At 41.6% G+C, this 27,320-nt stretch overlaps 1 protein-coding gene across 1 annotated transcript in view; it reads right to left on the bottom strand.

Moving 5' to 3' along the window:
- The window catches only part of SYNJ2 (synaptojanin 2), a gene marked incomplete at both ends in the record, with an annotated part of 65,714 nt that extends 48,909 nt beyond the window's left edge, over positions 1 to 16,805 (bottom strand). Inside the window, 2 exons of the mRNA XM_080616562.1 lie at positions 9,769 to 9,855; positions 16,685 to 16,805. Of these exons, the coding sequence (XP_080472688.1) occupies positions 9,769 to 9,855; positions 16,685 to 16,805 (208 nt within the window). The remainder of the gene's footprint in view (positions 1 to 9,768; positions 9,856 to 16,684) is intronic.
- Between the last annotated feature and the right edge of the window lie 10,515 nt (positions 16,806 to 27,320).

Raw genomic sequence — 27,320 nt, 5'->3', positions numbered from 1 at the left:
AAGAGAAGGTGGAAATTGAGCCAAAATTTATTGCTCTAGCATAGTAGAAACAGCAGCTGATCTGCCAAGAGCAAGCTAACTAGCTAAAGAACACCCTTTGTAGTACAGCCCTTCAACCCTCCACAGTGGCCCACTGTCTGAAAATGCAGACCAACTTTCACACACCAACTAGTTTTTTTTCTGAAGCAAGGGAGTTCTTACTTCCAGATCACAGGCTGGCTACAGAAACTTAAGTTAGGGGTGTTTCTCAGCAGGGCCAGAATATTTGCGTGGGCACATGGGACTGGAATGGAAGGATAAGGTGGGAGATTGGCTCTTACTCATTCTGTTCTGCTGACTCCAGTTTTGCTTAAAGGCCAGTGTAGGTGGTATTTACTAAAAAGCTCTCTTCGTCACATTTATTTCTCTAACAAGGGTATGTTGTGTCCTCCTTCTTGAGTGCTTTTAAGAAGTATGTTTCCCGTACTTTTCAAGATGACACCATAGTGGAGAGTTAAAATACATAAAACCTGACAGCTTATTCCTCCTTTGGACACGAGTGTGCATAATTATAAAGGATTAAGAATAGGAGATACATCAGTTATCACCATGTTAGTTCATACCTGACTAAACACTGCCTTGCAGCCTCCAGAAGGGATTAAGAGGAGCTGGCTGTCTCCTAGAATAGCTAATAGTTTCTGTGAAACCATGAAAACTGATCAGCTCTAAGTAGACTTCACTCATGAGACTCTGGAAACAATGTATACAAACACTGTTAATATGGCTCACTATCAGTTAGCTTCAGGGACAGAAAACCAGTAGCGACACACTCAGACCTGTCCGGCTGGAATGCTGAGACAAAAAATATAAACACTTTCATTGGCTCCACTGGCACTGGATCTAAACTAAACAATTCTCTAGTTTAAGAAGGCAATTAGTAGGAATAAAGCATGACAGAAAAGCCAATCAAAATCTCCATGGTTTTGCCTCACCTAGAAACTTGCTATCCCTTAGCAGAGACTCTAGACTCTTTTTACTACCTCCTCCACTCATAGAATCATACAAGAGTTAGGGTTGAAAAGGACCTTAAGATCACCAAGTTTCAACCCCCCTGCCATAAGCAGTGACACCTTGCACTCATCCCCAAAAAGGAAGACACATCTCCACATGCAGGCATCCAGCATCTCCACATGCAGGCATCCAGCATCTCCACATGCAGGCATCCAGCATCTCCACTCCCCCAGATCCCTAGCTAATAGGCTCAGAAATAGTAATCACAGTTAACAAGCTACTGCATTGTTCCTAAAGCATCAGAAGACTAATGGCTTTCTGAAGCTGTAATACTCTACCCTGATATTGTGCAGTTAACCCCACATGAGAGAGGTGGGTTTGTTCTCCCTGGAAAAGAGATAGCTCTGGGAGACCTTAACTGCAACCTTTCAACATATAAAGGGGGCTTACAAGGAAGATGGAGAGAGACTTTTTACCAGGGCCTGTAATGACAAGACAAGGGACAATGGTTTCAAACTGAAAGAGGGCAGGTTTAGATTGGATATAAGGAAGACATTTTTTACAGTGAAAGCAGTGAGACACTGGCACAAGTTGCCCCGAGAAGCTGTGGCTGCCCCATCCCTGGAAGTCTTCAAGGCCAGGCAGGACGGGGCTTTGAGCAACCTGATCTAGTGAAAGCTGTCCCTGCCCACGGCAGGGGGGTTTGACTAGATGATCTTTAAGGTCCCTTCCAATCCAAACCATCCTATGATTCTATACACATGGAATAAATTTCTTCACAGCTGTCCAAATCATAGAGCAACCTCCATGCACTTTTCAAGATAGCTTTCAAAAGAGGCAGTTTGGCAAAGGAGTTCACAGAGCCCAGAAAGTTGGAGTAAAAGGAAGAAAACAGACAAACAGATTTAAGCTACAATAGAGCTAATCCGCTTTGCTGCTTTGTCCTCCTAGACTGCTTTGTGAGCTGAGGTGTCTTCAGATCAACTCTGAAATCTCTGATTCACTTAAATCCCTCAGTACGCTAAAAAACCGCCAGAATGCAGAAATCCTACAACACCACAGCCCCAGCTTAATAAATCTCTCTGACTCTGTGACTTGGAAAAAGTCCCCAGCCCTGTCCCCTGACAGGGGGGTAGTTCAAACCAGGTAGTATTTGGACAGTGTTCCTGGGAATCAGCCCTGAGCTATCACTGCAATGCCTGCAGGAGGAAGATCCCTGGCTGATATACATGCCACTCTTGGTACAGGGAGCAAGCTAATCACAGTATTTTATCAACATGGCTGCACCCTGCCCCATTTTTACTCACAGCACAGATGAACCACAGGATCCTGAGCAGAGGTAAGTCTCCTGACAGCCTTTCACCCTTTTAGCACCTCACACAGCAAAATTAATGCTGCCAAAATACTACTCCGCTATTCATCCTTTAATCAATTCTCCAGTAAGGTCTAAGAAATTACTCACCACTAAGGTATACCGCTATACACAGTGAAAAAACGCTTTTCCCCGTCTTCCCCTTTTGCCATCAAAATCAGTTTATGTCTGGAAATTTCTTCTTTCAATCCCAAACATTTTTTCTCACACCGTTTCCCCTCAACCCAGGCTGACAATGGTTTTAAGTATATTGATAACTGCACTGGACAAGTTTGTGATGGAAATTGTAACTATGCTACCTCCACTCATACCTTCTAGGCATTTTGTCAGATAGAAAATGCTATTCCAAGGAATAAAACAAAAGCATTACATATCCAAAGAGAATCTAATATGGCAGAAGCCTATTACCAGCCACAGGAAAAATGCTTCTGTTTTGTTTGCCAGTCACTGAAAGTCTGGTTATCATTATGGACATATTAAAGCAAAAAATCAGTCCATTTACTTCTAAATTTAAACTTTAAAAAGTCAATGTGATTTCTTTTCTGTTACATAAATAGATACTTAACATGAAAACAGCTGTATCAACCACAACCCTACCTAAATGTATTTAAATTTAAGGGTAGCAATTGCTTAAATTGCCTCAATCAGGATGGATGTTGCTACCGGAGGAAGCAGTTTTTATAAAAAGCAAAATTAAAATCAACTTTCTCCATTTCTAAAAACTGCAGACACTGAGTTATTTGGTAATTGTTCATTCATTGCAAGGAAAACAACATTTTTAGCTGACAAGGATTTACTGAAAAATTCCTTTCGCTCCTAAGCAATAAATTTTTATTATCCAGTAAACCTCACAAGAAGTTGCATTCCTTGTTTACTACACCCACCCCCCAGAAAAAAAGAAAGAACAAAAAAACCCAAAACAAACAAACAAAGCAAAGCAAACAAAACAGACCACAACAACAACAAAATCCTGCTATCAACACAACATGGAATGTGCTATGGCAGGTAGATTTGTGAGGCCATGGCACAAGAAATAAATTATTTTTTAAATTAAATTGGTTTCGCTAAGCACACTGTGAAAATATCACAGCTTTAATCTCAGAATAAACTAGGTTGGAAAAGACACCCAGACATTCCTTAAAGCTAGATGGTATTTCCCCTTAGAACAATCCAGACTACTCCATTAATCCCCGCAGCCTTAACTTTTCAAAACTGCTGCTCACTACCATTTCCAATTCTGTAATTATCTTAAAAATACTGCTTATTTTAAAGCTTCCAGTGAAACTCTTTTTATGCAAGTAGCTCTTGAACTACCAGACTAACAGCAATCACAACAACACATCAGTCAGTCCAGTCAAATCCACCTGGCAGCATTACTGAAAGCATATTACAGAGCTACAACCTTTGAGAGGAGCCAAACAGTGTTCAAAGTATTTGTTTCTTCTGCTCATAACATCAACAGCAACATGGAAAAAAACATGCTAAAGCCATGAAATGAACAGTCACCCCTTAAGTATAAGCTCAAATAAGTCAGGAAGCTGAGTTTTAAAATGCTGGCAGTGCACCCTCAGGAGGAAATGAAGAATTAACACTACATCAATTCCCTATGGTTAGTGGCCCCGCCAGTACTACCACTGCAGCCAGCTCACAGAGACTCCCAGCTCCCAAGAGCTCCCCACATACCTAGAGTAAGGGACAGGCCAAACTCCAGCCTTACTTCTTGAAACAGGAGCCCAACAGTTCCTATAAAAAAAAAAGTAACTAATGGAAGTGCACTGGGTGGAAAAATTATGTAATTTTGCCTTGATTTCATGTGCAGTACAGCAGCAGAAAGCATGTTATATTCAGCTGACAGCTGCAAAGTACGTGATGAATGGGGCCAGCACTGAGGCAAATAAAAAGCAACCCAAAAAAATGGAAAACCTTTTCCTGTGAAGTGATGAAGACTCCAGATCTGGCTCTTAAAACTTCAGCTTGTACCAACAGCCACATGAGCTGCAAACTGCTTACCAGGGTGCTCCCACCCTGGAAAACAAACCTCTTTTTTTTCCTTTAACTTTTACAAGTAATGTACAGTTCTGCTTCATATTAGCCTTTCTAAACTTTACACCTGATATAATTTAGGATTTAGTGTTGTGGTTTAAACCTTGTCGTCAAGTTAGCCACGCAGTCTCTCTCTCACTCCCCCCCTTCTTTCCCCCACTCCCGGAGAGATGGGAAGGAGAATCAAAAAAGAATGTAACTGCCACGGGTTGAGATAAGAACAGTTTAGTAACTGAAGTATAACACAAACCACTACTGCTACCACCAGTAATAATAATGATAAGAGAAATAACAAGGGAAGAGAATACAGCACCTCATGACCTGTCGACTGATACCGATACCTCGCCCCCACCCAGCAGTGAGCTAGCCCTTCCAGGTCACTCTCAGTTACATCCTGGGCATGACATGCTGTGGTATGGAGTACCTCTTTGGTTAGTTTGAGTCAGGTGTCCTGTCTTTGCTTCCTCCCGGCTTCTCCTCCTCCCTGGCAGAGCATGAGGCTCAGAAAGTCCTTGGTCAGACCAAACATTCTGACCAGCAACTAAAAATATTGGTGTTATCAGTGCTGTTCCCTGGCTGAAAATCAAAAACACAGCGCTGCACCAGCTACTAAGGAGAAAAAATGACTGCTACTGCTGAACCCAGGATATTTAGGAACATAAAAACTGCAATTGAAGATCACAACTGTAGAAATGGCCCTCATTTCCTTAGGATGCAATCTGCAATGTTTTAAAGCAATCTCTGAAATAATTTTAAAGAAAGTGAAGTGTTCCTCACTGGCCACTTTGCACAGCAACACATCTATGAAAAAGCAAGACCCACCTACAGTACTAAAGGAAAAAACAGTATTTCAAAGCTTATGGACCATATTTTGCTCTCCGGTAGACAGGTATAAATGTTCATGCATTGTGGCCAACACCATTATTTTGCTCTGTTACAGCTATAAATCACCACAACCGACTGTAAGAACACTTTCAAAGAAACGTAAGAACTGTTTTGCTCACAGCAGTATGTGCTGAATGCCCTTTCATCAGGTTGCACAAGTGAGGCAGAGGATGGAGGATATCTGGCATAGGAACAAGACAAAAATAACTTGCACCCACTTTTTCAAAAGCTCTTGTGAAACCAACTGCCTTAATCCATGTTGAACAGGAAATGCAGCTCTGGTACGTCACACACTACAATAATAAGATGCAGCTTCTGTATTTAACCTGCCTACATGACTCAAGGCTATTGTTTCCACAGCAGTTTATGGGATGACTTCAGTGTTGCCTATTATGAGCTGCAGTGGAAAGGAGGCAACATTCAATTCTTATTTTGTCCTTCTTAACTGTGAGTATTCCACTACAGACTGCCTTTTTCTTTTTAAAATTAATTGACTCCAGTTTTTGCTCTTTCTCCATTCTAATGCAGTCATGCCATTGCCTTGTGTTCCCTCAGCCTGTTCCATCACCATTCCACACATACCTTCACTTCACTTTATAGTCCTCCAAAAAACAATTTGCAAGGTATCATTGCCTCTTCTGCCTTCAAAATTAGCAACAGAACACAGCAGAAGAACAGATTCTAACCATCTAGCTGAAAACCTCTGAGGAAACTACAGCAGAATTATGAAAAGAACCAAGATTTTCCAAACTACAGTTTTAGTCTGAAAGATACTTCTCCCTCTTCTAAATAAGATCACATTATTAGGAAATGTTCAAAAGCAATAGAAAACAGGTACTTAGTTGCCCTTTTTGCCTTTGGAACTTCTTCCTTTCAACTAAACATTGTATATGTGCAAGAGCAAGAGTATATACACAGTCAAATGAATTCAGAATGATTCCCCAAATACAGCAGTTGTATTAAACTAAACAACCTATGTGCTAATAGTGTCAAAATACTGCCTTACGTATGCACCCCTTCTGACATCAGTGTCTAAACTGAATCCTGCAAAGCCGGCTCATTTAATACTTTGCTTAAGATGTATTTGCTACTGCTAGATCTATTTTGGCAGCAAAATCTTGGCTGAGATACAACTCAGAAACACTGTACAATTCATTCTGCTGCCATCCATCTCACAAAAGAAAGCAGAAGAACTTAGTGAGTCATGTTAACAGACGTAAGTACATAGAAATGAATGTTATTACTGGTGGGAAACATTAACTTTGTGAGTCAGTTGCACATATTTCATCTACTTTCCTGTGAAAAGCACGATCTACTTTGGCAGAAATACAATGTGATTTATTTGGATTCCTAAGTAGTGATATTTACAGATTAATTAAAGTGCTCAGAGACATCTTTGATGTCTCAGAAAAAGGTCTCCCCTTCTGCTCAACAAATACACTTTTAATATTCCAATGGAATGTACTTCTACAAATATTTTCAGTTAATTTAGTAGGTATGGTCTGTAGGCTTTCAGTAGCAAGAAAAGAAATACTGATACTCCTGAACAAAGTCAATGTGATCACTGCTGCTCATTGAAGAGCTGGCCAATTCTGCCTTTTTTTGCAGCTACTAAAATACATTATATGAAAAATAAAGTTTTTCCTGTATGGACTGATCCTGGCTGGATGCCAGGTGCCCACCAAAGCTGCTCTATCACTCCCCTCCTCAACTGGACAGTGGAGAGAAATGAGAGACTCATGGGTTAAGGACGGGGAGATATCATTCACCTATTACCATCATGGACAAAACAGACTCAACTTAGGGAAATCAGTTTTATTTACTAGCAATCAAACCAGAGCAGGATAATGAGAAATTAAGTGAAACCTGAGAACACCTTCCCCTCACCCCTCTAGTCTTCCTGGGCTTAACTTTACTCCTGATTTTCCCTACCTCTTACCCCACAGCAGCACATGGGAAGAAAGATGCTGGTTGTGATCAGCTCATCACAGGTTGTCTCTGCTGCTCCTTCCTCCCCACAGAGAGGACTTCTCACACTCTTCATCTGCTCCAGCATGTGATACCTCCCATAGCAGAGAATCCTCCATGAAATTCTCCAAAGTGAGTGCTTCCCACAGGCAGCAGTTCTTCACATACTTCCCCAGCATGGGCCCCTTCCATGGGGTGCAGCCCTTCAGGAATAGACTGTTCCACCATGAGTACCTTCCATGGGGTGCATCCTTCCAGAACAGACTGCTTCAGCATGGGTCTTCCTCGGGGTCACCAGTCCTGCAGCAAACCTGCTCCAGCATGGGCTCCTCCTTCCATGGAGCCACAGGTTCTGCCAGGAGCCTGTTCCAGTGCAGGCTTCCCACAAGGTCACAGCCTCCTTCAGGCATCCCCCTGCTCTGGTGCTGGATCCACCTGCAGGCTGTGGAGGACATCTGCTCCACCATGGACCTCCATGGGTTGCAGAGGGACAGCCTGCTTCACCACAGTCTGCACCACAGGCTTCAGGGGAATCGCTGCTCTGGCACCTGAAGCACTTCCTCCCCTCCTTCTGAACTGAGCTTGGTGTCTGCAGAGCTGTTGCTCTCACATATTATCACTCCTCTCTCCAGGTGCAGTTGTGCAGGGTTTTTCTCCCTTTCTTAAGTATGTTATCGCAGCGGTGCTACCAGCACCACTAACGGGTTTGGCCTTGGCCAGCAGCAGGTCCATCTTGGAGCTGCTGGCTTTGGCTCTATTAGACACAGGGGAAGCTTCTAGCAGCTTCTCACAGAAGCAACCTCTGTAGCCCCCACTGCTACCTAAACCTTGACATGCAAACCAAATACAATTCTTTTCTAGTGTTAATCTTTTATGCAAGCAACAGCTAAAGGGATGGAACTTAGTAACATGTTCAGCATCAGAAATGTTTGCTTATCTTTGCTTACTATTACAGCATGACCCTCCTGACTTTTCACTCAATCACAGTTAGAAGTTTGCCTCCAGTTAACTTTTTTATCCAATTATCAATAAAATTTTTAACAATCCCTTCAAAAGGAAGTCCTGTACCAGGACTTGTAATTGAAATCTAGAACTAGACAGAGGTGCAGTGAAGAAACTCAGAGAGGGAAAACCTCATACTTTGAGGGCACTGAAATTTAGCAGCTGCTGTTCAAAAAGTAATAAGGACATGGGATACACAGAAATAAAAGGATAAAAGAAGAAACAAAAAAGGCTGAGAGAATTTCACATCCCATTTAAAGTCATTCAACTTTCAATAGGAAGACCAAAACTGGATATATTTAGTTCCCATCACATACAAGAAACTACGCTCATCAGTAGCTTAAAGACCTTGAATGCAATAGCTACACTATTCTGTAGCAAAATTTACTATTACAACAGGATTCATTAGACTGCTATGAGGAAAAACAGATCCAAGTTCCAAGAAAAACTAATTACAAGTCCTCTGTTTTTAATTACATTAACGAACTGATATTAATCTCCATAGAAATGCTTAATTAATTCCACAAGAAACAAAACAAATAAAAAGCCCACATTCATTTTAAAAGACTAGATGAGCCTACAGTTTTAATTTATGACACAGAAATCTCTCTTGATTGCAGTCGCCTCTTCAGATCAATCTCAAGTCATATTACTCAAACCATAGAATGGTAAGTAGGCTATAAAAAGCTACACTTACATCTACTGGTCTAAATACACCCGTGCTCACACTACCACTGCCTTTGGCAGATTCCTTGACCAAGCAGCAAGTTATACGGAAAACAGCCTTGTCATTCCTCGAAGTCAAAATTAAGGTTTACGGTAAGAAGACCCTGGGAACAAGGCATATAGTGAATACAGCTTTAATGCATCTTTTTCATCAGTGAAGTCTGGGGTATAAGATACCTTCAAATCAATGACTCCAGCTCTCTTCCTAAAACATGACATTTCTATTAACATTCCTGTTGTCAGTGTAATAGCAAGTCCTTTAGTAAATGAAGATTCCCAAACCGTACAGAAATTTACAGCAATGACAATAAATATTCCTTACTCTTACTAGCTGAAGTTAAAGGTCTGCTTCTGCAGATCTTTATCCATGTGAATTATTCAGTTAAAGGCAATTGGGCATTATATCAAGGACTGGCAATCTGTAGTACCACAGCATCAGATGACCTTGCTTAACCAGTATTTAAACATAACCCTTCAAAAAAAAAGTAAGAAATCACAGCTTGCCTTGGACAAATGTAGTAGGGTAAGACAGGGCAATTATCTTTAGGCAGCTAGGAATGGTAGACAAAACAAAAGTGGGAAAAAATCCAGAATTCTTAGACTATCCTTTAGTGATATGCTTTTGGCACAGCATAGAAAAAAAAATGGATCTTTTCCAGACTGTACCTAACACAGTGCACTGTGTTAAGGAACAAGTTAAGGAACTGGACAACTTTATAGCTACTTCTTGTTTAGCGTTATCTGGGCATTTTATAATCTCAGTCATACAGATGGTCACTTACCACATTTAAGCTGAAGCTCTCCTAAGCAGCCATAAGCATCCATGAGTTTTTCATAATGTCCTTTAATTGCATCCTTTTCTTCTGGAGCTGAGAAACAAAACAAAAGGCAGCAAATCTTAGTTTTCCAGTTTTTACAAAAGTTTCAGATTGCTACTGCCTACGCTAATGCTTTCCAGTTGATTTCGCTCAGTAAATGCATTACAAAGGTAGGTTTGAAATGCTGTAGGAACACAGCAAGTAAAAAGTGATGGGACGGAAAGGCATAGGATCTCCACATACCACCCTAGAAGAAAGAAGGGTGCTCACTACCTTTCCAAACAACATGATTATTAGTAATGTTCTTATTCTATGGTACAGATGTCACATCAGTTTCAAAATACATAAAGGAATATACAAGCACATGTAAACTTTACACCCATCTAAAATAACTACAAAAAAAATAATTTATCTGGTCATAAGCTAAAATATAATGTATCTTTCCTTGATGTACAAAAAGAGATGGTTTCTGCTTCCAGATTCTAACAGTCTAATTTCAGATAGAGCTGCAATTTTTATGCAAGGAAAATAATGTGACGTAGGCACATCAGATGTTTTGATTGGTATCCTACTGAAATCAGGTATGATTTCAATAGGAATTAAACATGTTTCAGTGAAGTAAGAATTAGCATGGCCCAGACCTATCACTGGCTACTTTAAAATAAAACCGAAGTACTTCCTGAATGAATAAGTCTGTGTTTTCTATATATTTCCCAACAAGGAGCAAGGTTAACCTCATGAATGAGGAAAACAGCCTGTATCCTCAAATGTCCTTTTACTTTTGAACCACAGATAAATAGCAACATGGTACTTCAGAGGTTAGGTAATACTTTAAAATCTTATGCTCCTAATAAGCTTCAGCAGTTTAAAAAAAAATCTGAACTCTCTGGCATTAACTGCCTGCAATAGATGACAGAATAGAACAGAAAAGAAAGAAACAGACTTTTCTTTATAAGCCTCAAGAGGCAAGCAGCTCAGTGAGAAGCATGAAAACAAACAAATATCCTGTATATTGCTGACATTTTGAAGTGAAAGGAAGAACAATTCCACTTGCAAAATTCCTTAGCAGAGGCAACCCCTCAAAGGAAATCAAAACGCATTTGTCTCAGTTCTTGCACCCATGACAAATAAGGAAGACTTGTTAATTTTTTTTCTTAATTTTATTTTTCTATCAGGCTTTCACAACTTATCTATTCTGTTTTCTTAGAAACACTGAGTGAATCAGGAAAAACTAATAAAATGTTGATGCCACACACACCAGAGAAACAAAACATAAGCAACAGAACAATTGTTACTCTGGACAGTAATGATCTAAATATTCAGTAACACCACCACTTAAGAGCTCAGACTCTGGAAGCCCAATTCTCTGGCACTTAAAACTTCAGCAAAACCAGTTTTTTGGTGGCTTCTGCACATGACACTGGCATGTATGGAAGCCACCAGTTTCCCAGGTTAAGCCAGTGGCATCACATGCACATCAGCTCCAGGCATGGGACTTTTCCAAATGCACAAATAGCTATGTTTTGTCAGTACTGGTACAGAAATATGCCATCATTCTGAGCAAGTCATTTGACAGAACATTTGCCTGCACAATAGCATCAGTACCAACAAAGCTGCCTACAAGGAGGCACAGGCTCCAAACACAAAGCTCCAGAAGAACTCTGGGCTGCATTGCCACTCTTTTTGGCTGGCTAACAACTTGCCAGTAACTTCTACCATATGGAAGATTCTGTTATTTATGCTAGGGTTCATTTTGCTCTCTGAAGCAATTTGGGTTCAGAAACCAAAAAAGTGACAGTGATCTTTTCTCAATACCTCCAAAGACTCAGCACACTTAAGACTTCACCCATGGATATTTTGAGAGGGAAGGAACATGCCTGTGGGTCACACACATGGAGAGGCCACAATATTTTAGTGCATACAGACCACATCTATATGGGGGAAAAGAATATCCCTTTGTTATAGATACTGATGGAATTTGAAGTCTCCTGTCCCATTACACTACTTGGTGTTGCACAAACTCCTGAGATGCACTGTGACCACCGTCATTTGGCATGGGCCAGCACAGGGGCCCCAGGCACCAAAGGTCAGGCAGCAGCTCCCATATGCTGCGCCCCTCCATAAGGGCCCATCTGACCTGGGGCATGACTCCTCTGTGCCGCAGAGCGTCTAGCCACCATGGTTCTGTCTTGCTCCATGCCCTGTAGATGTGCAAATGAGGATACAGGCATCATCCCTCCAACACTGGGAGATCTTTGTTGGATTCTGACAGACTCCAGCAAACTTTTTTTTCCTTTTTGGAGGGGGTGAGGGAGAAGGAGGAGAAAACCAGTATAAAAAACAATACATAGAAAGGATGACTAGAGTGTGACTTTAAGAGGATATGATTTCAGAGGGCCTGAGCCAAGTTCATAGAATCATAAAATACTTAGGGTTGGAAAGGACCTTAAGATCATCTAGTTCTAACCCACCTACCATGGGTGGGGATGCCTCACACTAGACCATGTCACCAAAGGTTTTGTCCAATAAATGTTTATAAATCTTAAAAAATTCTTAATGAAATCTCAAATAACTGCCATCAAAATCTGGTCTGAAACATTTCCCAGAGTATTCACAAACAGTGCTAGGACACATGAGAATGACTGGACAGAGAACAAAACTAACTGATGTGCTACTACCTTTGCTGGATAAAGAGAGTTCAAGGGATAAATTACTATAAAACTGAAAGGCTTAGCATTTTTAGTTGGTAACATGAAAATTATTTCTGTGTTTCTCTGTCAAATGTTCCAAAGTCAGGGGTTTTATTCTGCAATACCTTTCATAAAAACTCTGAAATGCAGAGGAAAGGCAATGAGAGCGGTCTGCTTGAAAACTTACGATGAGGACTGAATGTTTAACTATACTCTGCTCACATGTAAAATCCTTTCTTTTTCAAGCCAGACAACTTGAGATCCATGCATACATACATATATAGTTAATGAACAATACTGCTACAGAAGTTGATGAAACCCATGAAAAAGTTTTCCACTTAGAGAACAAGTCAAGTTTGCAAATGCATAGTGCATTTGTTTACTACTTACTAATAACTATAGGTAACTAAACAGGACACATAGTGATTACCAAAGTCCACTAAAGCTTCCCATTAATATTTTCAGTAAACTTCCCTTCCATTAAGCATATAATTGAGTACGCACCTTTCTGCAATAATTACAACTGTGTTGTATTCATAACAACTTTACCAACCTGCACTGTCTGCACTCCCCAAGTACCTAATATCAATTACGTAAAAGCTCCTGATGTAAATTATATATAAGGCTGGCATGTTAGCTCAAAATTGTAACCCTTGCAAAACAAGAGGCACACAACAATTCAATGAAACTAAGCTTCAATAAACTCAACTAAAAGTGACATTTTTCCATGCATAAAATATTTTAGAGCAAATGAACACCACCATGGATATATATACAACTTCACATGGCCTATCCAAGTGCAACTTCCTGCTTGTGAAAGCTGCAAATTCAATTTAATGGCTAGCAGGAAAAGCCAGACATACTGGCCAGCTGTACACAATTTCCTTTATTCAACCCTTCCTTAAGGCTGATGCCCCAGGCTTTAGCAGGAACCAGCATGGCTCTCAAACACAGGGTAACCAGAAAAGTCAGTGACTGGAGTAAGAGGGCAGAAAGGTACCTTGGTTCCAGGTCCAACGTTAAGGAGAGACATAACAATACCTACAACTTACACATAAAACTGAAGAGAGAGCTCTTAAAGAAAAGAGTCTGGGACCAAATTATAGATTCTAGCTCTCCCCTCGGATTCTTAAGCCTGATTCTGGAAATAGACACCTGCTTAGCTGCAGGTAGTGATAAATACGCGTATTTCCATACCACACACATACTTGTCCACCTAAATACAAAACTAAAGCTAATTGTAAACAGTGAATGTACCTACAGCACAGAAACTGTATTCTGTATAAAAAAATAAAAAGAAAGAAAAAAAGAACACAGGTAAATAATTGCCACTTCCTGGTTTTGCATCCCTCCCCCTGCAATGCTATACTCTGATTTCACTCAGCTACATCAGAGAACCGCACACACACCTGCACCTGAAGCTGCACAGGAGGCACAGAGTTGCTCTGCTGAGTATACAAACACCTTAACTATATATGTTTGTCTCTAGTAAAGGTTTAATTCCCAGATCTGTAGGTGAAACCTATGGAAAAGCTTCTAAAAGTTTTTCCAAAAACATGCGTATTTCCAAAAACATGCACTTAGGATCCAGCAATAAGAGGTGCTCTAACATCCTGTAGTAAAAACAATTGCAGAATCAAAGTACTCAGAAAAAAAAAATAAAAAAATTATGTGTACCTTTAGCTCTGCCCTTGAAAAACATATTTTTATGCTGAATTTCAATAGCAGAGCACTCCTGTCAACATCATTTCACTAAGATTACTTTCTATAATAAAATAACTGTATTTCCAGCACTGTAGATTACATCAGTGACTGCCTTGACAGCAGTTCAGAACTGGTTTTTTAGATTTCTTTTTTGTAACTCCACCACTTGATGATTCCCACTCCCTGCTGCCACTTGAACAAGGTTAAATTCAACATTTAAACTTCTTGTAGTACAGAAGTATTATAGAAGCACTTGAACTTTCAAAAAAGTGTAGCTGTCATGCCTGTTCAAGGGCAGAAACACTTAGTAAATATGGAAAAAGAATAATGAACAATGACTAAAATTTGTTCTTGGGCCTTCATTGTCCATCCATGATTATTTCTCTCGACAGTTCTCTCAGCACGAGACTCCTGTTGCAAAACCACATAAACTATTTGACAACTTAAGTGCTCCAGGTTTATGTATCTGCTTTTATTTAGTGTGGAAGTTTGCATAAGGCACAGTTGCAAAATTCCTCCTCACCACAGGTATGCAATTTTTAAAAAGACTTTATTTTAGAAATGGAAAATTAGACATAGAAGCCAAAATTAACACAATCCTAGGGCTAGTACATCTGAAACCACACATATACAAAGTTTATGTTAACCTCCCACTGGAGTGTTCTATGGTTAGTAACAACCTAAACGCCAGTCAAACAAAACAGAATTCCTGTTGTTTCTATTCCCACCCTGGCTGCAGAGTTTGCTCTTCACAATTACTGTAAATTTACCATCATAATTCCTATTGCTGGTTTTCCCTCCTTTTCTAGTCCTTTGCTGTAGTAACAGAAGAAACAAACAGGCTCAACTGGATAAACTAGCTTTTCCTACAATATAGCAAGCAACCCAGGCTGGAAAAGAGAAATCAAATTAAATAAAAGACAAAGTTATTAACATGGAGTGGCTGGATGCCAACACATACATGATTATTACGGTTATCTCTAGTGCTGACACTGGACTTTCAAAAGGTGACACTAGACTTTCAAAAGGTGACACTGGACTTTCAAAAGGTGACACTGGACTTTCAAAGGTCATGACAAACACGCTTTTACACTAGCCACCATACAGATCACTAGTTCAAAATTCTTCTAATGTACATTTTAAGAAAGACTACATAAATTCTCTAATCTGATCTTTATCATGGCAGATCAAAATTTTTACACGATCAGAACTATCCTCATGAAAATCAACTGCCACCTCACGACCTTTTTGACTTCCTGCATTCAAAAATCCCCAACACTAAAATGTCTTGCTATCGTGTATCATAGAAGATTCAGCTCAGTGGACCTGGATACTGAGATGACATTGTGACTGACATTGTATAAACCATAACATACATAAACTGTGAACTTTGCAGTAAGAACTTTTAAGTCTTCCCTTTCCTTTGCACTGCTTGAATACAGGCTCCTACAACACTGATTAGTGGCATGATTACAGGAACAGGTAAGTATTACATGCAAAACAATTTAATAACCCAGCACAAGCACAACATGTTCCCTGAACTACTTTTTGCACCTTACCTCAGTTACCTCATTTTTCTGTGTCTGTCTCAAAAGCAGCATTACATTAACTCACGGGTGGCAAGTATCAGAACACAAGATGAGACAACCCTTGGCACATCTACAACTTCCACTGCCTCAGGTGGGACTCGAGCGCCTCCAATAAGGGCCAGACACCCAGGTAACCATATACAGTGTAAACGACATGGGCAGGCATGGTGCCACAGCAAGATGCCAGGTTTTCTTACGGGACATGAATCTCAAGCCAAAACAATCCCTGCTGTGAAATGAATGTCTATGCTGGTGGTTAGCACCCGATGTAGCTGAACAGAAATTCCTTCAAGACGCGCTGGGGCCCATCCCTTTAGCTGGACCCCCTCTGCAGTATTCTTGTATGAATCTGAAGTCAGTAAGGCTCATACAAGGCTGCAGAGTACAAGTCTTGCACGGGAAAGAAGTCCTGTGCCAAGACCCCACAGCCACCAGACAGGCGGGTGGCTTCTCCTGCTTCTTCCACCTGGGTGCTGCTGAGGAGGCTAAAGGCATCCAGAACAGGGGAGAAGCCCGTCAGACACCGATCAGGCCTGCAAGTCGCACAGGGAGGAGATGCTGGCCAACCCTCCATGTGTAGCACGAGGTGACCGGGGGTCACCCCAAAACGGCAGCGAGCGGGCAGGCCTGGAGTGCCATGCTGGAGGCCGGGGTTTACAGTGAGGCGAGTTCTCTACGGCTCGTGTCCCACTGGGCCCAGGTCTGCGCTCTCCCTTCCCTTTCTCCACGCCTCAGGGGAGAAAGCGTATCAAGTCCTCTGGGCACCGGCCGCTGCCAGCACCCCAACACCCCTCCGCAGGCACCAGCCGCGTACCCACCGCCACCAGTCGACTACCCACGGCCCGACCTCCCCGCCACGCACCGCGCAGGAAGTGAAGCCCGGCCCGGGGCACTTACTGAGCGCCGCCACGGTGCCGGCCTCCAGCAATAGGCAGTCCTGGCGGGTGCGCGACTCCAGCAGAGCGCTCGGCCCTGGCTCCTGCTTCCAGAGCAGCCGCAGCCCTTTGCTCAGAGCCATGGGAGCCGCCGGTCGTAATGAGGAAAGTGCTAGGGGTGCCGGTGGAAAAGAGATGCGACCCCTAAAGCGGGTAGCGAAGGAGCCTCCGTCTCCTCAAGCGCTCGGATCTCGGCTCTCGGGGGGCCGCCAGCAGCCCCTCGCCCCCACAGGAGCTCCTTCAAGCGCGGGGTCTCCAGCTCCCGGCCAGCCTGCTTTACCCGGCGGCGAGGACACCCAGGGAGGCGGGCAACACGGACGGCCGTGCCCCCTTGCCGGGAGCCGGCCACCTCAGCAGGCTCCAAGTGCCTGCGCTCAGCCGGGACGACAGCAGGGAGTTCACGGTGGCCGTTTCTCCTCGTCTCCTGTGGCCCGGCCGCTGCTGCCTCCTCTCCGGCTTTCTCTTCCCACCCACTCTCCCCTGAAAACTTTCCAGAGTTAACTTTGTCCCTCTCGCTCCACGGCTGCAGCTCCTCCTCCTCCGGGACAGGTACGAGCCGCCGGCGGGGCGCCACCGCCTGCCCTGCCCGCGGCGAGGGGGAGGGGAGGGGAAGAGCAGCGACTCGGCGGGGCGCTGTGGGGACTGGCCGACTCGGCCCGAAGCCGGCGCTCCCCACCCTGTGTGGCCCGCGGCCGCTGAGGTGAAGCTCACTGCCGAGCTCCCGGCAGTGCGGCGAAGGGGTTCAGAGACCAGTGAAACGTCTGGAGTCCCCGAAATGGCTTTCTTCGGCCGCGTGTCAGGGTGAGGCGGCTGCTGCTCGGCTTTACCCCGGGAGAGGCTGCGCTCCTCCCCGCATCCTGTGGGGAGCGGCTGCCCGGGAGGGCGGCGGTTGAGTGATTCCCGCCGCCGCGGAAGTAAAGTCGAACCATAACCCAGCACTGCCAAGTCCACCACTAAACCGTGTCCCTAAGCGCCACATCTGCGTGTCTTTTAAGTACCTCCAGGCATGGTGACTCAACCGCTTCGCTGGGCAGCCTGTTCCAGTGCTTTCCATCGTCATAGCCCAATTCCATTCATCTGCCCAGCAAAACTACATTGTCTGTACATTAACCCAAAGATCATTCGCTGACAACGGTGCTAGCACCAGCAGGAGCATTTGTCTCTGGAAATACCTCCTCTGTGCTACCCAGCTCTCTTTGTTAGAATCAAGGAAGGTCGAGGAGCAAGAGGAACGCTAGGCTTTATTCAGACTAGTCTTTAAATAAGGCTTAATTGCAGTATCTGTTAAAGATTTAAAATGAAAATTGAGAGGCTTCTCATTCAAGCCACGCTGTTCATCCGCTGACTGAGCAAAATGTGTTCAGACTAGAGAAAACTGGCTATATTTTCAGCAGAAAGTGCAGTCCTGTTTATATACAAGTAAATCAAGCACAATCCTAATTTGTTAATATGGTAGAATTATACTTTACAATTATATGTTGAGAAAACTGCAAAATTCAAAACACCCAAACTACCGTCTGTCATTACTCTCTGACATAAACATGGAGAACATCAGTCATGGCTGTGCTCTACCAGCTGGAATATAAATCCCTGCTCTCATTGAACTTGATGGAAACAAACTGAAAAGCAGGTACTGTCTTCCTGTCACAAACCTCAGGTTTTTTTATAACTAGTAGTAATTTGAAACTAGAAATTAATTTTAGTTATGTTTATGGTGTCTTCTTAAAACAGGTAGCATTCTGAAAAATTTAGTAGGAAAAGTGGGATTGGTGTTTGCACTGGGCTTTTTATGTTTCCCCTGATCCTATTCATTAATACAGCATGTAGGGTGAGATAAAGAATGCTGGGTAATGTAAAAGAAATGACCCAGAAGCAGTAGAAATTAACTGACCAGGATGAAAAAAAGCGAGGGAGCTCACAGCTCAAAGTTTGGGGGTTTTAGAGGATATAAGAAAGAGTGTGCATTAACCATTCTTGATTTTAAACAAAGAGATGCCTTTCTTACAGCTATCCAATGGAAATGGTACACCAAGAATCCATTTGCATCTATCTTCGTCACCTTTCATCATGACCTCTTTCCTTAGAGAAAAGTGCTTATGTGAGATGAAACTACAGAAGTATCTCTTAAACAGTCTGAGCTGCTTAATACAGTTGTATATATGATTTTTAAAAGCTGTCCTGCATCATGCACTCATGTATCTTAAAATGATAATAATAAAACCCACCACTTTTTTGTGTGTCTTTGCCTTTGAGGAATGATTCTTTATAGTCCTCTTTGAACTCCATCAGAAGAATAAATTATCACTTGGAGGACACTGGTTTGTCACTCCCTATTGCCCACGCTTTAGTAGCCTTTTTCCATTAGTGCTTTTCACTGCAAATTCCAAGAACGCACAATTTAGGATTGTTAATAAAAAACTGACTGTCAGATTTGTTGGGCAAAATGCTAGAGAAAGCACTGGTGCACCTGGGATAGTATTTTTTCAGCACCTCAAATCAATGTGAGAAGTTCAAGGTGGAAAACTGGAAACCTTTAGCAGTGTGTTTTCAGAGGGCTCTGGCTGCAAAACATCCACAGTGCAGGAAGATCCATTTTTAAAGGTGTGATGTTGTGATAACTGAAAAAGCAGTAAGTCAGTTAATCAGTCTTTTTGTCACAGGTCTGTTACCTTAGAAACACAAGACTGAGAAAGCAACTATCTGAAAATGGTGAAGATGAATGGTGAATAAAGCCATACACTTTACAAAACTTCTCCACACAGAATGACATCCAGAGCGAGAGCACAGATAAGGACTTTGCTCCATCTATCAGGAGAACGTGCAGAGATTTCCCTTGACTCATTTTATGGCACTTGAGATCCTTTCATCTGACCAAACTGACTATGATTTAATGCATTCAAGTCTATTTTTAAGGAAAAATGCTGAGATTGATAGATCATCTTTTAGTTGACATTTGGAGTTGAGCTGTCTTGCTCTGGAGCATTTGTATGTGAGCATCATGGAAACTGATTAGATCCCATAGTCGCCAGGTGAATTCATTCTCTTCCACAGCATCTGTATTCACCCAGACCATACACCCTCATAAATCCTCTGCATTTTTTCATTCTATGCTCCTTTCTCAGTGGATTTTTCCTTTAATCTTCTGCCTTGATATTTTCATCATATTAGTTCCTTTGCCTCTCTTCACACTCCCATCTTTGGTTCTTTATCACTCTTTCTACGTCTGAGCAGTCACAGATATTTTGCATTGCTTTTTGAATGTTCCCAGAGCTAAATAGTGGGAGGTGATCTGCTATCTTCAGCTGAGAAAAGCAATAGGTCTGTGGGCTATCTCTACTACTCCGTAATAGTGGGAGTATTTTGGAGATAGGAAGTCTTGTAAGCAGTAGTGCTGCTTTGCTTTCCATTTCTCCTTCAAACTACTTTACCAGCTCCTGTCTTTAGAGGAGGGAGTGGTGGTGGTGGTGAGATACTTCTCTCTTCCTCTCAGAAGGGGAGGAATCCTTATTATCTCATGTTTGCTGACTGCAGAACTATGTGAAATATGTTCAAACAAAATTGCAGCACTGATACATTTGAAGGCCAGCCTTCATGGTAGGAGGATATAGCCTTCAGCTACTAAATAAAGTTTAGTTCCTGTTAACTCACCTGTGGCATAAACTGTGTTGAAGATAATGTCCACACTATTTTTATATAGTTTTTTAAGCACAGTTCTTTTGCTACTATCAGAAATTCAGCTGTTGCCTCAGCTGTAGAAATTACCTCAGTGTACTTTCTGAACAATCCTATCTTTTTCCAAGTCACTATTCAGTTTGGTCCACATTTCCTATCCCTTCCCCTCCCCAGCCCGTTTTTTACCTCTTGAAGAATGCTATGCAGTGTAATGGCTCCTACTCCTAGGTCTTCATGGTAGTGGATGTTTGCAGGGTCTGCATAACTGCCTTAGTGAAGAAGAGTCCTGCATGCTGATTTTATCAGGTGGCATTGTATGTTTGCCTGGAGACCATCAGAAGTGTAACAACAGGGGTGTTACAAAGCAGAGTGTAGCAGAACTGGGAAGAGTAGGGTGTATTTGGCTTAGATGGCTACCTGTCTGGGAGACCTGTGTGAACCCCATATCCTTGACTTGGGGGCATAGAATGGGTGAATGTCCCTGTAGTATTACTTGTCTTTCTGTGCTATTGAGTGATCTCTGCAATCTGGGGATCTTGTACAAAAAGCTTTGGTGATACACCATAGAAACAAACAAAACATACCTGCTTGTGTCCAGTATTATGCTATTGCAAACAGGGGTAATTTTTTTAAAGCTCTGAGATTAAATATAAAAGATTACTTATGATGGCATTTCCTGGGGATTTCTGGCCATGTGCACATGGCCTCAGTGGTCACAAATTCCTCAGGAAATGTGTGTGCCCACAAGGTCATTGAAAACAGTTTGGTTTTTGCCTCTTATGAGAAACTTGTGACTTCAGTAAGTAAAGAAGAAATAGGGGAAATACCTCAGCACTGCTTTTCCTGGACATGACATTCAAAACAACTAGTCACTGCTGCTAATACACAAAACTTCTAATTGTTTTCACATTTTCTAGTTAATATTACGATAACTTTTATTTAAAGCTGAATTTGCCACAGAGAAGTACTTGCAACATTTATAGGATAAAGTGCTCAAAATGTTGCTCTGAAAGTAGCTGTGGGTTTTTAATGTCACCTCTTAATGTCTCAGTGAAATTGAGAAAAGAGCTTTCTATTCTAGTTGGTTATGCTTGTCTTGACTGTGTGAAAAACTTTGTCTGCAGAAGACATCTGGTACTTTGTTACAGAAATAGTCTGATATACTCTGAGCTAGGTCACTGTACAAAGTCAATACCATTTCCTTACAACTACTTCTGAAGAGCATGAGAAGCACAAGTGATAAATCAGTATGCTCTGTGTGTTCAGACTGACCTTACCATGAGTGTAAGAGGAGTGATGCAGAGACATTTTCTTTGCTTAAGCCAGTGACAGAATTTTCAACCTTCCACTCCTGTTTACAACCTTTCTTGATGAACTTCCCTTATTCCTTGCCCTTGGGGACTGTGATCCTTACAACAGGAAAAAGAAACTTTTAATACTGATATTTCTCTATCAGTATTACTGTTTAACCAATTATTTGGAAAGAAGAGGGGTGTGTTAATAAAGCAGACCTGAGCTTCCATTTCAGTGGGACACTAAAACATATGTCTAACTTTAAGTATATCAGTAACCTAAATATCACACAGCTCCCTGCTTGGGTGAGACTTCTCAAGTGAATAAATAGTGCAGGTTCAGCTGCTAAAGGTGACTGGACTGGAAGCCAACTGGCTTTAGGTTCAGACTGTCAGGGCCTATATAGCTGTAGGCTGTAGCTCCAGATTGGCAGAAGTTTGAGCTGTGAATTGAAGCTCTGAAGGTGTACCAGGAGTAGCTGAGAGATACTCTGGTAGGGTGCTAACTGTTTTATAAATGCTGCTGCTGAGAAAACATGTTTGAAGTGTTGCTGGGAGGTCAGTGGAATTTCTCACCTCTCTTCCACTTAGATTTTAACTGTGTGTGTGCTAAATGAAAGAGATGTAGCTAGGCAGGCAGATTGACTGCATTCACAGATACTAGCCTTTTCTTATTAAGACTATTTTCAGTAACAGCAGCTGTTTTAAAGCTTAACTTCCTTCATCCCCAAACTATGTGCAGAAGAGCAGTCAGACAGTGTTTATTTAGGCAGTAATAATGACCAGACGACCAGATAAAATTTTTATTCTTTCTTCCAGACTGACATGCTTATGGTTAGTTATAGGTATTCCTCTCTCATGTTCAAAGGGCTAGGAAGCCACAGAGTTTTCCACTGCTTCTTGCCTCATTTTCTGGAACTCCTGATAGGAAAACCAAAATGCTTCATAAAATAGACAGTTCAAAATTAAAGTGTACTGCTTAATATCTACACAGAGAGTGATGCAGCATGTATGTTGGCACTTTTTATCAGCGAACATATGGCTTTACTTGTCTGGACAAATAGTGCACACCTGTGTTGAACATCAACAGTGAAAGCAGAGGTTTATGATTACCCCATATCAGGGGATACGGTTTTGATGAAGTGGAAAAGGCCTTCCTCTTGTCTGTGAACCAACTGTAAAGAAAACTCTAGAAAGAGGCAATTCCAGATTGCCTGTTGTGGCGTTTCTCTAGTCCATAGTGGCTTCCATTGTCACAGCTGGGGTATTGGAAGATACTGCCTGGTGCAACAAAGTCATTCCTACCTTCATTCTTAAGAAAGAACTGAACTGTTCTGTTGATGCACAATAATTGTAAGAAGGAAGAATAGAGTTTTCCTGGTTGTTCAGAATTTGTGACTTTCATTGTCTGTTGAGATGTTATGGCTAACCAGAAACAGATGAATGCAAAAGTGGAAAATGCGAGTATACAACAGAAGGCTGATTATGATAGAGAAGATGAACCTGAAAGCTGAATAATTTAAAAGAATAAAAACCACCCCTGTATTTTTTAGATTAATCAAGTTGATAAGAAAATGCAGTTGGTCAAGCCACAGCAGGGTTGTATATATATACATATATATATATATATACACAATTTTGATGGTGCAGTACACTTTATTTATTGAGGAAAACATTAGCTTCTGATCCCTTTTACTATGATTCATTTGTAAATGAATTCTGTTAACATAAGAATCTTCGGTTGTTTTGTCCTATTGGGTAATAGAGACTATGCATGAGAAAAAAAGGGAGCATATGGAGTGGATGAGACTTATAATGAGGCATTTAAAAATAAGGTGTGGGAAGAGAGAGCAAGGAGAATGGAGTTTCCAAGTTCAATTCATAACCTAATTAATGTTGATTTATTTAAAACTTACTGAACTAGAGTTGGCTTTCAGTGTGATCAGACATTCAAGGGAGAATATCTTCTATGGAGTTCAGCATCAGGCATTAGGAGTTGTTTGAACATTCATAAGGATAATAGAGCATGTTAATTTTCAGTGTTGGCTACTTATAATTGTAGCATTTTATAATAGGATTTTGTTAGTTAGGTGAGCATGTTTTCTGCCTTCAGAGAAATGCACATATAAAAACTATGGAGGCTGATATCTTAAAGTAGCCTAACATTCCAGTTCTGTTTTTAAACACAGCATGTGATAGCAGTGATCTGTGCCATTAGCCTGGTGGAACACAATAGCTATCTAGCAACCAGCACCACTACCGAAAAAAGCTGCCTTATATCCCTGTTATAAGTAGGTTAATGTTTCCCAAATCTTCGCTATAATCCTGAACCCCAGTTCTCATATAAGTTCTATGGGAAACATTCCCGAAGTGTAAGGTTCAGGATTTATTTGCTGCATCTTTCTGAAGATACATGATTTCCATCTAGTGCCTTTGATAATGGACACTGGTTTCATGCCAGGTACTAACCCACACAGAAAAAAAAAAATGTATTCAGTAATCCTGTCAAAACAACCCAAACTGTCTTGCACACATAGATTTGCATTTCTATTATCACAAGTCAACATTTTTTCCATTTTAGTGGTTTCCAGTGCAACATATGTACTCCTTTTAAATTGAAGTTAGGCTTGTTTCTCTGATTTCATTTTAGAAAGAGACGGTTTGTGGTATTATGTCTCCTCACGCTTTAGAAAGCCCTGTCTACTAATTTTCAGATTGAGGAGGGGTTTCAAACCAAAGAGCAAGGGGAGCAAGAGGCAGCGTAATGACACATTCACATGAAGGAAGGAAAATATATTTGTTTCCCCAGAAGACTGAGGTTTTGGGGATTAACCAAACCAAAAAACAACCGTGAACTTGTAGAAATGGCATTGGGTGATAAAACTCAGGTGTTCCTCTCCTTTTCAGCAGCTTTCTGATACAAGGACTTAGACCAAATAGTTTGAAAAGACAGTGAATATGAACTAGTTTGAATCAGGATAGTTAATGGAGTTCCTCAGCACAACACCAGCCGTGAACTGGAGAAGGGTAAAGAAAAACTAAACCAGTAAAATAGAGCAAACTGGATAAGGAGTCAAGCTATTTCACAACCCCGTGATTTATGGTGTATGCAGTGTGAATAACATATGTTTTTCTTGAAAAGAAAGAACTGTAGAACGAGGTGTTACCTCTGTCAGTGCTGCTGTAAAGGGGTAACTGGCAAAATAGTACAGAGTGTGTGAATGAGAGGAACAGACCAGAAAAGAGAAGGACTGAGAAAATGACATGGTTTGAAATTATTTGAACCACCAGCTTGGTATGTTAAATTGTTCTCAGTGCACCAATTAAATCCACAGACTGTGTGTATGTACAAGTAAACATAGGTAGGCTTTCATTCTACTTGCTAGTATTTGGTTTTTGAAAACCTGACTTATTTAGGTGTGCTGTTCTGCTTCACTGAAACAAGATTTTGCATGGCTCTTACAAAAAGAATTGCCTGTAGCTCTAACTCACGCTGTACTTCTAACTCATGCTGTGCCCGCTGTTAACATGTAAACCATTAAGGGAGCTTGAGGTTAAGAATAATAAGTTCCCAACCCAGGGTCCAGGTGGTTTAGATTTCATTGTGTCTGTAGTCCTTATGAGCTGCTAGCCCTTCTAGCCTGAGGATTGGTCATGGCATGCATAGGAGAAATTATTAGTCCACATAGGTGAGTAGATTAGTGTAGGATTCACTGGCCCTGCTGACTGAAAATTGCAGGGATTAGAACTAAACTCGTGTGCAGGCTAACATCCTTTTTTACCTTCTAATGGTGGTGGAGGGGAACACCTCAAAGTTATCAGTGTGGAAGGCAGGGTGAGAAACTGTCTTTCCCTGTACCCTGCATTCTATTCCTAGAATGTTTCTTCACTTTCGGTATCCACGACCATTACTGATACCACGATAGCACCAGGGACCTGGGCAGGCCAAAATGATGTCAGCAGCTTGGTAAAGCAGGGAATGGGGTGAACAGACTATACTTGGGTGTGGCTGGAAAAGCTCAGCAAAGCTGTGAATCTGGGGGAAGCCAGTTCCTGGGTGTGAGAACTACACTGCCCTGTAAAACTAATTTTGGAGGGCAGGAGAGGCTTCAGTTTGCCACCTCTTCCCCTCTGAAGCCAAAAGTAACAGCCGTACTTGTCACACACATTAGCTCTTGGGATTGCCTTCCTTGCTGCCCTTACCGCTGACTTTATTTTCTCTTCTTTATGGTCCCATTACCCTTCCTCTTCTTTGTCCCTGCCTCTCCCTTCTCTCTGCTTCATTCCCTGATGCTTTTTGCCTAATTGGTCTGCTGATGACTGGCTTCTGTTATTAGGCCTGTTATTATTCCCGACACATAGGGAGAGTTACTGCTTGGTTATCCCACCAGTCGCTTTCTGTGTCTTTTAAAAAGATGGATGCAATGACAACTTTCCAATGCTGCTCTTACAAAGTAGCATCTTAAATAATATTCCCTGCGTATTTTGGTAGAAATTCTTTCTTTACTCCTTCCAGAAATTTGAGATAGACTTTGTCTGACCATGGAGATTTATTGCAAACTACGTGGAAAGTCCAGAACTGGTGCAGATCTTTTCCACATGGAAACACTGATGCACAGTTTGTAGCATGCCTGAATAAAAGCAGAGATGCTCTGTGAGTATAAAATGCCTTTTAGAAGACAGAGTAACTAAACTGAAGGTTAATCTTAGAAGATTCTGCTCAGAGAGCTGCCCTGATACACGAACAGAAGTCCTGAATGGGCCAGGATACAACATATTGTAGAGAAAGCATTATAAAATTACTGCTTCTAAGGAATCTGCTGCCTTAAGAGACAGATTTATGCATGTTGACTAGAGTTACTTATTAATTTTGTTTTATGATTGTCTTCACTGGAACTGTTGCCTAGTGCTGGCTTTATTGAGTTTAACTTGGTGGTGGCTGGAGTCCCACAGGAGATAACTCTTAAGGTATTCTGGGGCCGATTTCTAAGGCTGTTTACTAGCTGTGCCAGAAGCTAGCTACAGTTACATAAGGCCACCAGCCATTTTATTAGACACTAGCACTAGATAATTACAATATGAAACTAGCAACTCACTCCGAGGGGAGCTGTGTCAGGCAGCACCTACAAACACAGCTTTTCTGAACTCAACTCTTGTTCTAGGGACGTACCCGCCATCCCCTCTGAAACCACTCCAGTCCCTGCAAGTTGCCCTTTTCTCGTGCCGATTTTACAACGCATTCAAATAGATCTCAACTCCTGCAGCCATCCTGCAGACCTGTTTTACAGTACAGCTGTCTTTGGATAGCAACCTTCTACTGACTGCAAATTTGGTTTAAATTCTGGAAGATTTTCATAAACACTTGCATCTTGGTTTTGTTTGTTTGGGGTTTTATTTCTTGTGTTTTTTTCCTTTCTAGCAATCATTAAGACTATGTTTATAAGCGGCAGATAGACTGTAACTAGTTGTTACCCTGGTAAAGTTTATCTATTGCCAAGTAAGCATAAACATATGAGGGATGAAGTGTTCTACAGAAAGAGTCCTTGCTGTAAGCTTGGTAGGTGCAATTTGGAACCTGCCAGAAACGTGTCACTATTCCAACAGGGAAGACAAATGAAGAGTTTCCTTACTTCT

The sequence above is a fragment of the Psittacula echo genome (genome assembly GCF_963264785.1).
Source record: "Psittacula echo genome assembly, chromosome: 4".
Taxonomy (NCBI): Eukaryota; Metazoa; Chordata; class Aves; order Psittaciformes; family Psittacidae; genus Psittacula; species Psittacula echo.
This window is presented reverse-complemented; position numbering and strand designations above follow the sequence as displayed.